The sequence below is a fragment of the Anoplolepis gracilipes genome, chromosome 4 (genome assembly GCF_047496725.1).
Source record: "Anoplolepis gracilipes chromosome 4, ASM4749672v1, whole genome shotgun sequence".
NCBI classification, from domain to species: domain Eukaryota; kingdom Metazoa; phylum Arthropoda; class Insecta; order Hymenoptera; family Formicidae; genus Anoplolepis; species Anoplolepis gracilipes.
In genome coordinates this window covers 9554158-9568748 of record NC_132973.1, presented here as the reverse complement: position 1 = coordinate 9568748, position 14591 = coordinate 9554158, and the positions used below count along the sequence as shown (strand labels likewise).

Sequence of the window (14591 nt, the reverse complement as noted above, 5' to 3'; positions counted from 1 at the left end):
TGTTTATATAGCTAAAAAAAACTATGCTATATAGTATATTATTAATAAAGGCGCAATAGTATATTCTGCGCTAAAAAAAAAAATCAGAATATTCCACGTAGTACAGGCGCTAATGACTTAACTATGACAATATCGATTTGTAGATACGTCTATATATTATATATACATATATACTATGTTTCGTATAAGATGCGTATATATTAATTATTATATATTATATATTATAAGAGATTCTATCGTATTCATGGTACTTATCGTCGCTAATTAGGACGATACAGATAAACAAATTCTCGACAATACCACAATTTGCCAATTTCGCGAAACCGCTAGAGCGAGAGAAATTTGGTACTATTAGCTTCTTAAGAGATTATATATGTACTTGGTAACGTTTGAAAGCAGTTATACTAAATATTCACAGATACGAGGGCGAGACCCTCCTGCATCTGTGTAAGATATTCACTATTTCTCAAGGTCTTCTGCTTTCGACCACTTCCTGCATTTCTCTAAAATACAGCCATTCGTATTCTCGAATGGCAAAGTCGCGATTAGACGAAAGTCTCCGTAATATGTATTTTGTATTTTTATATAGTTTGTAGAACGAAGTTTGAGAGCAAGAGAGAAAAAGGGAGCGAGAGAGAGAGAGAGAGAGAGATATATATACACACATACACAAACACACACACACACACACACACACACACATGAAAAAGCATTTGTTAGAAGTTGACTACACTTTGTGGATAATAGTTTGAATAAGTGACGGGGTGATAATCCTCGCGGAGAAAGATTTCTTCGAAATATCTTTAAATAATAAAACTGTGACGCGCAAGAAAATTACAAACGCATTACAATGAATTAAATTTAATGGACTGAAACATTGTGATGTAAAAAGGAAATCTGTCTTCGCGCGGATAGCAAAACGGAACTTTCTCTCTCATATCTGTAATTATTAATTATACCCGTGAGTCATATCCCTGCCATATCCGATATTATAACGAAGTGTATGAAAGTCTCGGAAGCGCATTAAGGATCCCTGTACTTAAAATATTTTCGCGTGTTTTTGTAGACAGTGATCGATCGATGCGGGGGAGGAAGAATTTGCGTTTGCGCGAACTATCGATTCGTAAAGTACATTCCACTTTTTATACACGCACGAAGCGAGAGAAATATATATATGATAAGCAAGAAAATAATATTATCAGCGTCAAAATATTGTATAAATTCGGAGGGCAACATATCATTTAAAGAGAATAATATCTTAATGCGATCGTTATCGTACATTACTGTCTACAAGAAGAAAGCACATATATCTTCCCAAACATAAATATCAAGCTCTATGTCACATAGAGTGTTTAAAAAAAAATATATATATATATATATATATATATATATATATATATATATAAAACAGCGTTAATTAATTTTATTGACAAAAAATGTTTACTATTATATATATTATTTTATCCTTTTTTTAAATAAATATTAATACTTTGGTAATCAAATCATACATTTTAGAGAAAATATAATTGCGTTACATATAATTTTTTACACTTTGGAAATTTAATCTACTAAATTCATATAACATTTAAGAAATTCACCAAAGTAACATCTAATTAATATTTAAAAATATTCCAATCAAAAAATCATATTTTAGTTGTATAATTATTTTCAAAACACTACATACTCTTTACGATGCTCAAGGGCTTGGATACAGTATTGGGTAACTGTTTAGTCTGTAATTAGTTTTAACGCGCGATGCAACACGCTCGTGAAACGAGCGCGTGTACGTAGGTTAAACAATCAATTTCCAGATTTTACGTAGACTGTAAAGATTCTCTATCGCGATGAAATTATCTCTCGTTCTTAGTATATACCGCGCCGAATAAGCGAGCTTTACTATTGCCGAATGGCATAATGAATAATATTTGCGACCACACATTGCGTCAGATCTTCCATGTAAACGAGAAAAAAAGAAGAAAAAAGAAACGATATATCCCCTCTCCTTTCCCCCCGTAGATACGTTATATAATCTACGCAAAAAAACAAAAAAACAAAAAAAAAAAAAAAAACCAAATCTGCACTGTGCACTTTCGTGAATTGAAAATTTGTCGTAAATACGTAGCGGTAAAAGTGGAATTTTCAGAATCAGAGATTTCGCAATAACCGCACGTTTAGTCTTCACGATAAATCTGATAAATTGATATTTGTATCGCATATTACGCGAGTGTGTGTATGTCTGGGACGAGAAAAAAAAATCGTGTGTGATTGCGCGTGTAATTGTACGAAATAACGCGAACGAGTTTCGACAACCGCTTTTAGATATGCCGCGTGAAATACTTTACTCCTTTATGCGGAACAGAAAGATAATGTTAGATCGAACCTAAGACCGAAATTGAAATGTTAATCCGCATTAGAGTGAATTAAAAACACATACTTAGCACGTTGCAATCAGATTACGAGTAAATAGGAATTCAATCTAGAAAAAATCAAAATATGTTACAAAATATGTTACACGCGATATATATTATACCCGGGCGTGAAAAAATGGCTTTTCCTTTGGAAAGAGAACCTTAAATTACATATAATTCTACTTAATGACAATAAAATCACTATATGCAATTTACTGACAATAAATAATACTCAAATGGGAATTATAGCGCTGGCCGTCGCTAAGAAGATGATTATAAATCTTATATGTCATGTTATATATCGTCACGGATAATAAAATTGTGAGAAACGTATTTTCAATGAAGAGGAAAAAACAAAGAAAAAGATGGAGAATACAAATCAAGAAATATATATATATATATATATATATATATATATATATATATATAAATCAATAAATATTCTATCGATTTTGTCTGTAATGGGCCACGTTTAGCTTCGCTTACTAGATTTAATATTTTTGTAATGATGCCTAGGGATATAGCTGTATTTGTATCTTTGTAGAGTTAATACTTATACTTTATTCTGCATCTCCACGCAATGCGATGCGGAAACAACGCGAATAAGTTGCGGCAGAACGTGTTTAATATTAGAATTATTTCTATGCGAAAATAATAAGAAGACTGTGCGTCGATATCTCGAGAATACGCGCGCGTGATTCTATCATCGAATAGAAGATTTTAATGGATAATATACCTACTTTTTCTTTTCTTGCGATAATCCAAGAACACCAAGTAAGACTATTTCGTTAATTGAATTAATTTTAAGACCGACTATTATATTCGTTAATTAAAGTAATACGAGTAGCACAAATCTATTAATACGACAATGTGGCGGATTTGCTTTAGAAGAGACATGCACTCAAGATTCTCTGGTGCAATATATATTTACGTTACGTATAAGTATGTACTTAAGTAATTTTGTTAGCGTCCGCGTTTACACCTCTCTCTAGAAGTAACGAAAAATGTATTGAATGTATATACACGATCGCTATTGATACTTTCGGCGAAACTAACGAGTCACGTGTTTGTATATAGAGTCCTATATACACATGTATAAAAGCCAAAAGAAGAGACAAGTGATGAGAGAAAAATATGTGTATCTCTTTAATTCCTTATTGTTCCAAAAAACCTTAAATAATTCTTTAAACAATATTAGAAGATCATGATTCCATGAAATTTAATTTATAGAAAATATTTAATATTAAATAATAATACATTTAAGATTTAATCTATAGTATTCGAAATGCAAAAATTTTCTTTCATACCTTAGACATTAATCTCTATAATATATATTATTAAATATTTAAGAAAAAACGTTATATTTCTTTACAAAATTTTTCTTTAGATATATTTAATATTTTCATAAATATAAATATAAATTCTACGACAATAATAGAGGTTTTAATATTATATATTATTTTTTTCAATACTATTATTCATTAATTTTATCAGTTTAATAATTTCTTTAATATAATTTAATATATTATGTTTATGATATTTTTTCTTTTTTATAATAATGTTTTCTATAATTTTTTTTTCATTAGAAATAGGTATGTATTCATTTCTGAAACTATAATAATAATAATAATACAAATTTTTAGAGATATCAAAATTTGCAAAATAATTATTCTAATTAATTATTCATTCATTTTTTAAAAATTTATTACATTTTCTCTCTTATGTCATAATGTTTGTGTATTCCTTCTATAATCTTTTTATTAAAAATAAATACGTATAATTTATTTCTGAAAATCGATATAAAAATGTATAAGTATTGATATTTTTAAAAATGTCAAAATTTCTATATTTAATGTAAAAATTAAAAAAATTCAAAGACAAATAATTTATTGCAATTTAAAAACAAATTTGTATATTTAGTAATTGATTTATATTTAATCGTTAATATAAAGGAAAAGGCCATACAACGGCCATCTATGCCAAATACCGCGTATTACCCGGTATTGTAGCAGCACGATACGAAACATGAAACTTGCGAGAGACAGGAAACGCAGACGCTAATCGCAAAAGAGGAAAACGTACTTACCAAGCTGCGGCACCGACATGTACGTCTCGCAATCCACCAGGAACTGTCCCACCTGTACCGCTCCAAGGGCGACGACTCTCTTTGTGAGAAACTCGATCGTCTGCGGTCCGGTCCGGTTCTCGGTCATCGGAAACTGTTGCAGCCTGTCGATCACAAATTACTCTATTAACAAATGCGTTCGACAAACATTCCCGAATTGCAAGATGTGATGATTGAGATGAATTGTATGAGAATCGAAGCGACACATGCTCGACATAACCTTCGAAAAGATGCGCATTCGCATGGCAAGTCGAGACACGTGTCAATTGTACGAGAGACGAAAAACTTTTGAGAATTTGTAAGCACTAGAATTACTTACACAGTCACCCCCATCGTACGAATCGCTTTCCACCGTAAACACAGAAGAAACGTCGTAAAGTAGACCCGGCAGACGCTTGTTTATACTTGCGTTCACTTATGTCACTTGTGTTATCGAGACGCCCGCGCGATTTAAAACGTCATGCCGGTGAGAGCGACTCGGGCACGAATGGAGTGTCATAAAGATGGGCGAGTCTATGTAAAATTTCGTGCTCACTAGTTTAGGTATATTATGTATTACCGATTGCGTTGTCTTCGGTCACGCACACTGCGTTTATCCAGAGAGAAGCCTGAGAGACGCCACGGCACGGTTTTACGTAATCCCTGAAAGCAATACGCCCTCTGTGGACATAAAAACGTGGACATTGAACTACATAGCCAATGTCTACGAATGTTCTCAATCGATAACACATCATAATGTGCACAGTTTTGGTTGCGATCCGTGCTATGTCCACAAAATTTATTAACACATTTTGCTTATTCACTTTCACCTAAAAATAATTTGTTATTTCTCCACACTAGCAATAATTTACTTTTAATATCAAATAATCAAGTAAATATTGTCAATATTCTAATTTTGCCAATAATATCTTGATTTTTGGTAATTCTTTTTCTTTTATTAAACGCTATTTTTACATTCCACATTTTACAAATTAAAACTTATTTTATATGAAAAAAAAATTTTCTTTCAACAATTTAATAATTTAGAGCATTATATTGTTCAAAAAATACAATAATAAACTATTAGATATCGATAGATTCATTTAAATGAAATAAAAATGAAATATATTATATGTATACGTATATATACAAAATTTTTTTAATTAGAGAAAAATGTTAATTTTTTACTTATTTAAGTAAAAATTGTCCAAGTTATATCGTGTTCGCTGTCATAATCGTAAAAATTTCATTAATTTTCATTACATATTATTTTAAAAAAGATAAAATAAAAAATAAAAGTTTTAATTTTTACTTGACAAGCATTTTAATTTATATAGTTAAAGCATTAGAGCTAAAAGAAAATCCCCGCTAAATATTTAATCGTATAAATACTTGAATTATTAATAAAAAAGTTGATGCGAGACACTTTCTGTAACAACTAATCGTGATTTGAAAAAAAAAGAAAAATTACTTATCAAAATTAATTAACCCAGATCATTGTTGCAAGAGACTCTTATGTAACTATATATATATATGATATATAAATACATATTTATAATATAATTTTATTTTATTTAATTACTGTAATTCTATTCATCAGTTGACTCATTTTATTCATCTACTTGTCGCTTTGAATTTATAATTTTAAGAACAGGACGATTGATATATTAATTTCGAAAAAAGAAACTTTATTAATCACTGTTAATTAATGCCGATTATGCAGTTGACATACTCATACGCGATTAATAATATGTGTCTTCTAATATCGTCGATAGTTCAATTTTTATTAATAAAATAATTTACAAAATATGGGCAATGTACTTCACGAGCAGTAATGTATCTTAAAACGCTCGAAAATTCGCTTCTGAATGATTAGGAAAATATGTTTCGCAAAGAAGGTATCGCTGCAATCGGTGAAAAGAGCGATATTATATGCCTTATTAAAAATTAAAGATAAGACATAGCCAGAAGAATATGTGATGAAAATGCTAGAAGGATGCGAAAAGAAAGAAATCAGAAAGTCAATAAGATATTGCGAGATGTTCCGCGGTAAACGAAATTCGAATTCTCTATTCGATCAAAAATCGAATTGATTGATTAGCTATCGATCGAGTCTGCATGAATTATTCAGTTTAGGAAATTAGAAACGCCATACCGAAATAAGATAATGTATTCGCAACGAATGAATATGATATAAAATTTAATATAAAATATATTACAAAATGTATAAAATACATTGCAAAATGTACAAAATACATATTATATATAATTAATTCAATGTTACATATAGAGAATTAATTATATTACAAATATATTTTACAAAATTTAATTAAAACGTCACCGAGAAAGGCAATTAGGAGCTAGCGCAGGTGTATACAAAATTTAATATAAAATATAATTTTAATTTTTAATTCAATATAATTTTATTACATAGAATTATACGAAATATCCAAAATTGACCTATATAATTTATTAGAAATTTTTAAAACGTAATTGATATAGTCTATATCACGATCAAAAGATCGAATTATTAATAAATTTATCGATACGTCTCTCTCAATTAAGAAAACCTAGAATATTAATGGAATTTTATGTTATTGTATGTATTCTTCCATTTCGTGTAATTTTCCTTTTTACAATAAGTATATAATAAATATAATTCATACATATAATATAACGCAACTTAAATCTATCTCTTACGCAATAATATCTTATATACTATTTTAATAATATAATATAATATTTAAAATTCATACTTAATGTTCATACAATCTTACGCAATATAATATATAACATACCATAAATACAATGTTATACCTGCATAATATACATTTTAATATAAAAGATATGCATATAATATACATATTATATACGTACATACAATAAGTTACATGTACAATAAATAAGTTACATTTTTTTACGTTTTTCATAATTAAACTAAATTTTATTATAAATATAATTTTAATTTTTACCTAATAATGTTTTAATACTTGTTTTTACAGTTTTTATATGTAATTTATATTTAATTAATTTTTTATTTTATTGAAAAAAATATTAAATTTTTATATTTTTACAATTTTATATTATCTTATATTTATATTTTTATATTTTTTCCTTACAAATAAATTTAATTTTATAATAGCTATAATTTTTCTTTTATTAAATTTTATGTTTTTTTTAAATTGTCTTAATAGCCCTAGCAGACCTAATTCTACTAGCTACATCAGCAAAAATCCGATAAAACAAGATTTGGAGAGTCCTAATTGGAAATTTGCGATTACATATTTTTTACACATTGTGGCCAGAATTGACCACGTATTTTCAGCCAGTTGGACTTACCTTTTGTTGCTCCTGGCTATTCATTCTGACTCGATTTCTACGAGCCAAGAATTGAGGAAGAAAAACAACTTCTTCTACTGCCGGTAATAATTATCACCGGCAAATAAGACGACTTATATTCATTTAGGATCGTATGATATTATAATACAATCGTTTTGTAAATGCGTATCATTAGTCGTCGAAAGTTGCAAAAGATATATAACAAATATAATCATGTATATACCGAAAAAATTGTACTCAAAATGTAGACTTTATAAGCCTTCTTAATAGATATTCTTAATAAACAAGAATAATTTTTTACCGTGATATATTTTAAAACACCTAATTTATAATGATTTGTAAAATTGCTTTTTTTTGTTATTGGGATTCATAATCTCAAATATTAAACAATATAAGATGATAAGAAAATATTTTATTCAGTATATATATTCTTACTTGTTAAGAATATCTGGAAGTACTCTTTAGAAGATTTCTCTCTTAAACTAATTGTAAGAAGATCTTCTTAGTGTTTATTTTAAAGAAATATATTATAAAGTTAAATAAAATATTCTTAAGTTGAGGATATAATTTTTTCGGTGTACGTAAAATATATTAGCATGCATATCAATCCCTCTGTCGGCGGGTCATTAAACATTTGTATCTTTAAAATTGTTTTATAAAAATCTAATATATATAATTAAAATAAATATTTTATGTATGTCTTGCATAAAACCGGAATAAATCATATATTTTTATTTTTTTTAATATTTTTCTTTTTCTTTCAATTTTAATATACAAATGGTATATCTATTTTAACAAAAGTTAAAAAAAAAGTAAATGAAACATGTAATATAAAATTTTCTCTTGGAATACGTACAAAAAGAAATTTTTTTATAATTTAAAATTGACCCAGAGTACGGCATGCATGCATTCCGCCGTTCGAGGGTTAAAGCAACGAATTTATCTACAATCTACATCTTTATCTACAAGTCTATTAATCTACATCTACAAATCTCTACACAAATCCGTTGCTTTAAAATATAATAAAAGCTTTTAATCACTCACCGACACTGATGTACAACAGCGGAGTTGTTGATATTGAATCTATACGTTGTCTGTAACATACAAATATAAAATATAAATTATAGCAGCGCTTAAAATAATTAATATTCAAGAATTTATTATTATATATACTCATCAAATTATTATTATGTACTCATTAAATTTTATATTCAATGCGTACAATAATAAGCAGATATATAAATATCGAATAATTATATAATTAAAAAAAAGAACTATTTTTTAAATAAATAGACTTTTATAAGATTTATGTAAAAGTCTTTATCTCTGACTTTCTCTTGTTGAAATCAATCAACTAAATAAACTGAATTAAATCATATACGTGATTTATAATAATTAATCTACAAATAATAATATACAAATTATATTTACCCTGGGGTTGCTCCGCCGATGCAGGATGCCTCTCCTAGGCCTCCTCCTCCTCTCAGATTGTAAGGGACGTCAGGAATTATTGTTTTATACGCGCGATATACTTTTTTTAATTTATTGAAACCGCACAAAAATAAAATCGCGCAATATTTTAAACCGTACAAAAGTAAAAACGCGCGATAGTTTGACGGCACTCCCGCACTTTTACGCGCGATACTTTGACGGCACTCCCGAATTTCGCAAATCCCATCGAACGATCGAAAATCCCATTTTATCAGGCGCGAGAATCATACTTGGAGTCGACAGGTCGGGCACGATCAAACTCCAACGAAAGAAAGATTAAAATCAGGATAAATGAACGAAAACACGATCACGATCGCGACGAAGTCGAGACAAATGTCAAAAACAATAGCGTTCTATATGTCACTAAGATCGAATGTTATTATTTTATTTCGGAGTCATTTTAGACGTACTTTAACACGTTAAGATTAATCGTAATATTATTACATATTATTCGTATTATTATTACGTATTATCGTCGCGAGAAACTTGTACACGGCGCGCTCGACCTCGAAGTGACCGAACGCGAGACGCACATGCCGGCGCAGACGTCGGAGTAAAAACACGTGCGCACACTACGTCCGCCCAAGTCGAAATGAATGACTCACCGCTGTCTCGAGTCGCGTACGCCATAGTCTCCCCTCTCTTACCACCTCTTACTATGGAATGCGTGACGTCAACACAAGGTCGCGTATGCTCATTTATAATAAAAAATGTCTTTAAATAATTAGATTGAAATTGTTGTTTTATAAATAATTCTTTAAATTTTCCAAATTTATGTGGACGACGCTGTTAGTACTAATAGTATCTCCCCGAACGCGACCTATGTAAGGAATGGGAAACGTGTTTAAATAATTAGAATGAAATTGTTGTTTTATAAATAATTCTTTAAATTTTCCATATTTATTAGGAAAACATATTTCGCAAAGAAGGTATCGCTCTTCCTGCGGGATAAATGAGCATACTCGACCTTGTGTTGACGTCACGCATTCCATAGTAAGAGGTGGTAAGAGAGGGGAGACTACGGCGTACGCGACTCGAGACAGCGGTGAGTCATTCATTTCGACTTGGGCGGACGTAGTGTGCGCACGTGTTTTTACTCCGACGTCTGCGCCGGCATGTGCGTCTCGCGTTCGGTCACTTCGAGGTCGAGCGCGCCGTGTACAAGTTTCTCGCGACGATAATACGTAATAATAATACGAATAATATGTAATAATATTACGATTAATCTTAACGTGTTAAAGTACGTCTAAAATGACTCCGAAATAAAATAATAACATTCGATCTTAGTGACATATAGAACGCTATTGTTTTTGACATTTGTCTCGACTTCGTCGCGATCGTGATCGTGTTTTCGTTCATTTATCCTGATTTTAATCTTTCTTTCGTTGGAGTTTGATCGTGCCCGACCTGTCGACTCCAAGTATGATTCTCGCGATTGAGAAAATGGGATTTTCGATCGTTCGATGGGATTTACGAAATTCGGGAGTGTCGTCAAAGTATCGCGCGTAAAGTGCGGGAGTGCCGTCAAACTATCGCGCGTTTTTACTTTTGTACGGTTTAAAATATTGCGCGATTTTATTTTTGTGCGGTTTCAATAAATTAAAAAAAGTATATCGCGCGTATAAAACAATAATTCCTGACGTCCCTTACAATCTGAGAGGAGGAGGAGGCCTAGGAGAGGCATCCTGCATCGGCGGAGCAACCCCAGGGTAAATATAATTTGTATATTATTATTTGTAGATTAATTATTATAAATCACGTATATGATTTAATTCAGTTTATTTAGTTGATTGATTTCAACAAGAGAAAGTCAGAGATAAAGACTTTTACATAAATCTTATAAAAGTCTATTTATTTAAAAAATAGTTCTTTTTTTTAATTATATAATTATTCGATATTTATATATCTGCTTATTATTGTACGCATTGAATATAAAATTTAATGAGTACATAATAATAATTTGATGAGTATATATAATAATAAATTCTTGAATATTAATTATTTTAAGCGCTGCTATAATTTATATTTTATATTTGTATGTTACAGACAACGTATAGATTCAATATCAACAACTCCGCTGTTGTACATCAGTGTCGGTGAGTGATTAAAAGCTTTTATTATATTTTAAAGCAACGGATTTGTGTAGAGATTTGTAGATGTAGATTAATAGACTTGTAGATAAAGATGTAGATTGTAGATAAATTCGTTGCTTTAACCCTCGAACGGCGGAATGCATGCATGCCGTACTCTGGGTCAATTTTAAATTATAAAAAAATTTCTTTTTGTACGTATTCCAAGAGAAAATTTTATATTACATTTTTCATTTACTTTTTTTTTAACTTTTGTTAAAATAGATATACCATTTGTATATTAAAATTGAGAGAAAAAGAAAAATATTAAAAAAAATAAAAATATATGATTTATTCCGGTTTTATGCAAGACATACATAAAATATTTATTTTAATTATATATATTAGATTTTTATAAAACAATTTTAAAGATACAAATGTTTAATGACCCGCCGACAGAGGGATTGATATGCATGCTAATATATTTTACGTACACCGAAAAAATTATATCCTCAGCTTAAGAATATTTTATTTAACTTTATAATATATTTCTTTAAAATAAACACTAAGAAGATCTTCTTACAATTAGTTTAAGAGAGAAATCTTCTAAAGAGTACTTCCAGATATTCTTAGCAAGTAAGAATATATATACTGAATAAAATATTTTCTTATCATCTTATATTGTTTAATATTTGAGATTATGAATCCCAATAACAAAAAAAAGCAATTTTACAAATCATTATAAATTAGGTGTTTTAAAATATATCACGGTAAAAAATTATTCTTGTTTATTAAGAATATCTATTAAGAAGGCTTATAAAGTCTACATTTTGAGTACAATTTTTCCGGTATATACATGATTATATTTGTTATATATCTTTTGCAACTTTCGACGACTAATGATACGCATTTACAAAACGATTGTATTATAATATCATACGATCCTAAATGAATATAAGTCGTCTTATTTGCCGGTGATAATTATTACCGGCAGTAGAAGAAGTTATTTTTCTTCCTCCAATTCTTGGTTCGTAGAAATCGAGTCAGAATGAATAGCCAGGAGCAACAAAAGGTAGGTCCAACTGGCTGAAAATACGTGGTCAATTCTGGCCACAATGCGTAAGAAATATGTAATCGCAAATTTCCAATTAGGACTCCCCAAATCTTGTTTTATCGGATTTTTGCTGATGTAGCTAGTAGAATTAGGTCTGCTAGGGCTATTAAGACAATTAAAAAAAACATAAAATTTAATAAAAGAAAAATTATAGCTATTATAAAATTAAATTTATTTGTAAGGAAAAAAATATAAAAATATAAATATAAAATAATATCAAATTGTAAAAATATAAAAATTTAAAAATATAAAAATTTTTTTCAATAAAATGAAAAATTAATTAAATATAAATTACATATAAAAATTGTAAAAAAAAGTATTAAAACATTATTAGGTAAAAATTAATATTATATTTATAATAAAATTTAGTTTAATTATGAAAAACGTAAAAAAATGTAACTTCGTTTTTAATTTAGTTGGAATGGTATCTTTGTGAGTTTTAATTATTTTATTTAATTTGTTTATGCTATAATTTGCGATTTTCACTCTCGAATTTTTAGTTATGCCCCTGAATTTTTCTGTTATTCCCTGTATGTATGGAATCGTGAAATAAACTGGTTTCACATCATTTAGTGTGCCTCTAGTAAGATTCTTATTGGTAATAATAGATCTTATACGTGACTGGATGACATTAAAAATAAGTTTTAATGGATAATTATTGTTTAACAAGATTCTGATTATCAAATCAAAATTTTTGCTGTGATATTTGGGATTTGAGAGAAAGACAACTTTGTCCACTAAACCAATAATTGTATTTTTTTTTTGGTGGAGTGGGTGGTGTGAGAAATAGTTTAGGTATCTTCCTGAATATGTAGGTTTGTGATACCAGTCAAACATTAAAATATTATTTACAGTCATGAAAGTTAAGTCTAGGAAATTAATTCTATTATCCTTCTCTATTTCTATTGTAAATTGTAGTCTGTCATGTAGTGAATTAAAAATATTAAGTGTATAATCTATAGATTCAGAGGGTACAGTCATAATTATATCATCCACGAATCTAAAATAAAACAGAGACTTAAAATATAAAGTGTTCAAAGCTTTCATCTCTAAATCTTGCATGACTATGTCAGCTATAATGGGTGATAATGGTGAGCCCATGGGAGTTCCAAATGTTTGTTTATATATAACTTTATTGAATGTGAAATACGTACAGTTTAAAATTAACCTATTCCCATTTAAAAACTTTGATTCGGTTAAATCACAATTATTGTTTAAAAATTGCCATCTATTCAAAATGCTGTCAAGCGTCAGATTTAACGGAATGTTTGTGAAAAGAGAAGTCACATCTAACGAAATAAATTTCATATCGTCATCTATGTGGGTGTTATTCAAATTATTAACAATGTCATAGCTATTCTTCACACCGCTAGGAGGCTTCGGAAAATTATTAACCATGAGTCCATGTAAAAAAACGGCCAACGAGTGTAGTGGGCTGTTTATGGAAGATACTATTAGTCTATATGGTGTATTAGGTTTATGGATTTTTGGTAATCCATAAGCACGTGATAATGTGCCATCTGTGAATAATACCGATTTGTATGTGGCATTGGAAATGTATCGACAATTCTTCCATCTAACCAATAATTCCTTAAGATTAAAGATTAATTTATTTATCGGATTTTTTTTAACTATTGTGTATGTCGTTTCGTCTGTAAGTAAATTATTATCACCCATTATAGCTGACATAGTCATGCAAGATTTAGAGATGAAAGCTCTGAACACTTTATATTTTAAGCCCCTGTTTTATTTTAGATTCGTGGATGATATAAATATGACTGTACCCTTTGAATCTATAGATTATACACTTAATATTTTTAATTCACAACATGACAGACTACAATTTACAATAGAAATAGAGAAGGATAATAGAATTAATTTCCTAGACTTAACTTTCATGACTGTAAATAATATTTTAATGTTTGACTGGTATCACAAACCTACATATTCAGAAAGATACCTAAACTATTTCTCACACCACCCACTCCACCAAAAAAAGGGTACAATTATTGGTTTAGTGGACAAAGTTGTCTTTCTCTCAAATCCCAAATATCACAGCAAAAATT

The 14591-nt window shown here is 29.1% G+C and overlaps 1 protein-coding gene across 1 annotated transcript in view; it reads right to left on the bottom strand.

The window, feature by feature from the left end:
* Window positions 1-5035, bottom strand: part of LOC140664803 (mediator of RNA polymerase II transcription subunit 20-like) — an 83887-nt gene extending 78852 nt beyond the window's left edge. Inside the window, exons 1-2 of the mRNA XM_072890286.1 lie at window positions 4853-5035; window positions 4495-4637 (exon numbers count right to left, since the gene is read on the bottom strand). Coding sequence (XP_072746387.1) covers window positions 4495-4637; window positions 4853-4866 — 157 coding nt within the window. The 5' untranslated portion in view covers window positions 4867-5035. The remainder of the gene's footprint in view (window positions 1-4494; window positions 4638-4852) is intronic.
* Window positions 5036-14591: the final 9556 nt, after the last annotated feature.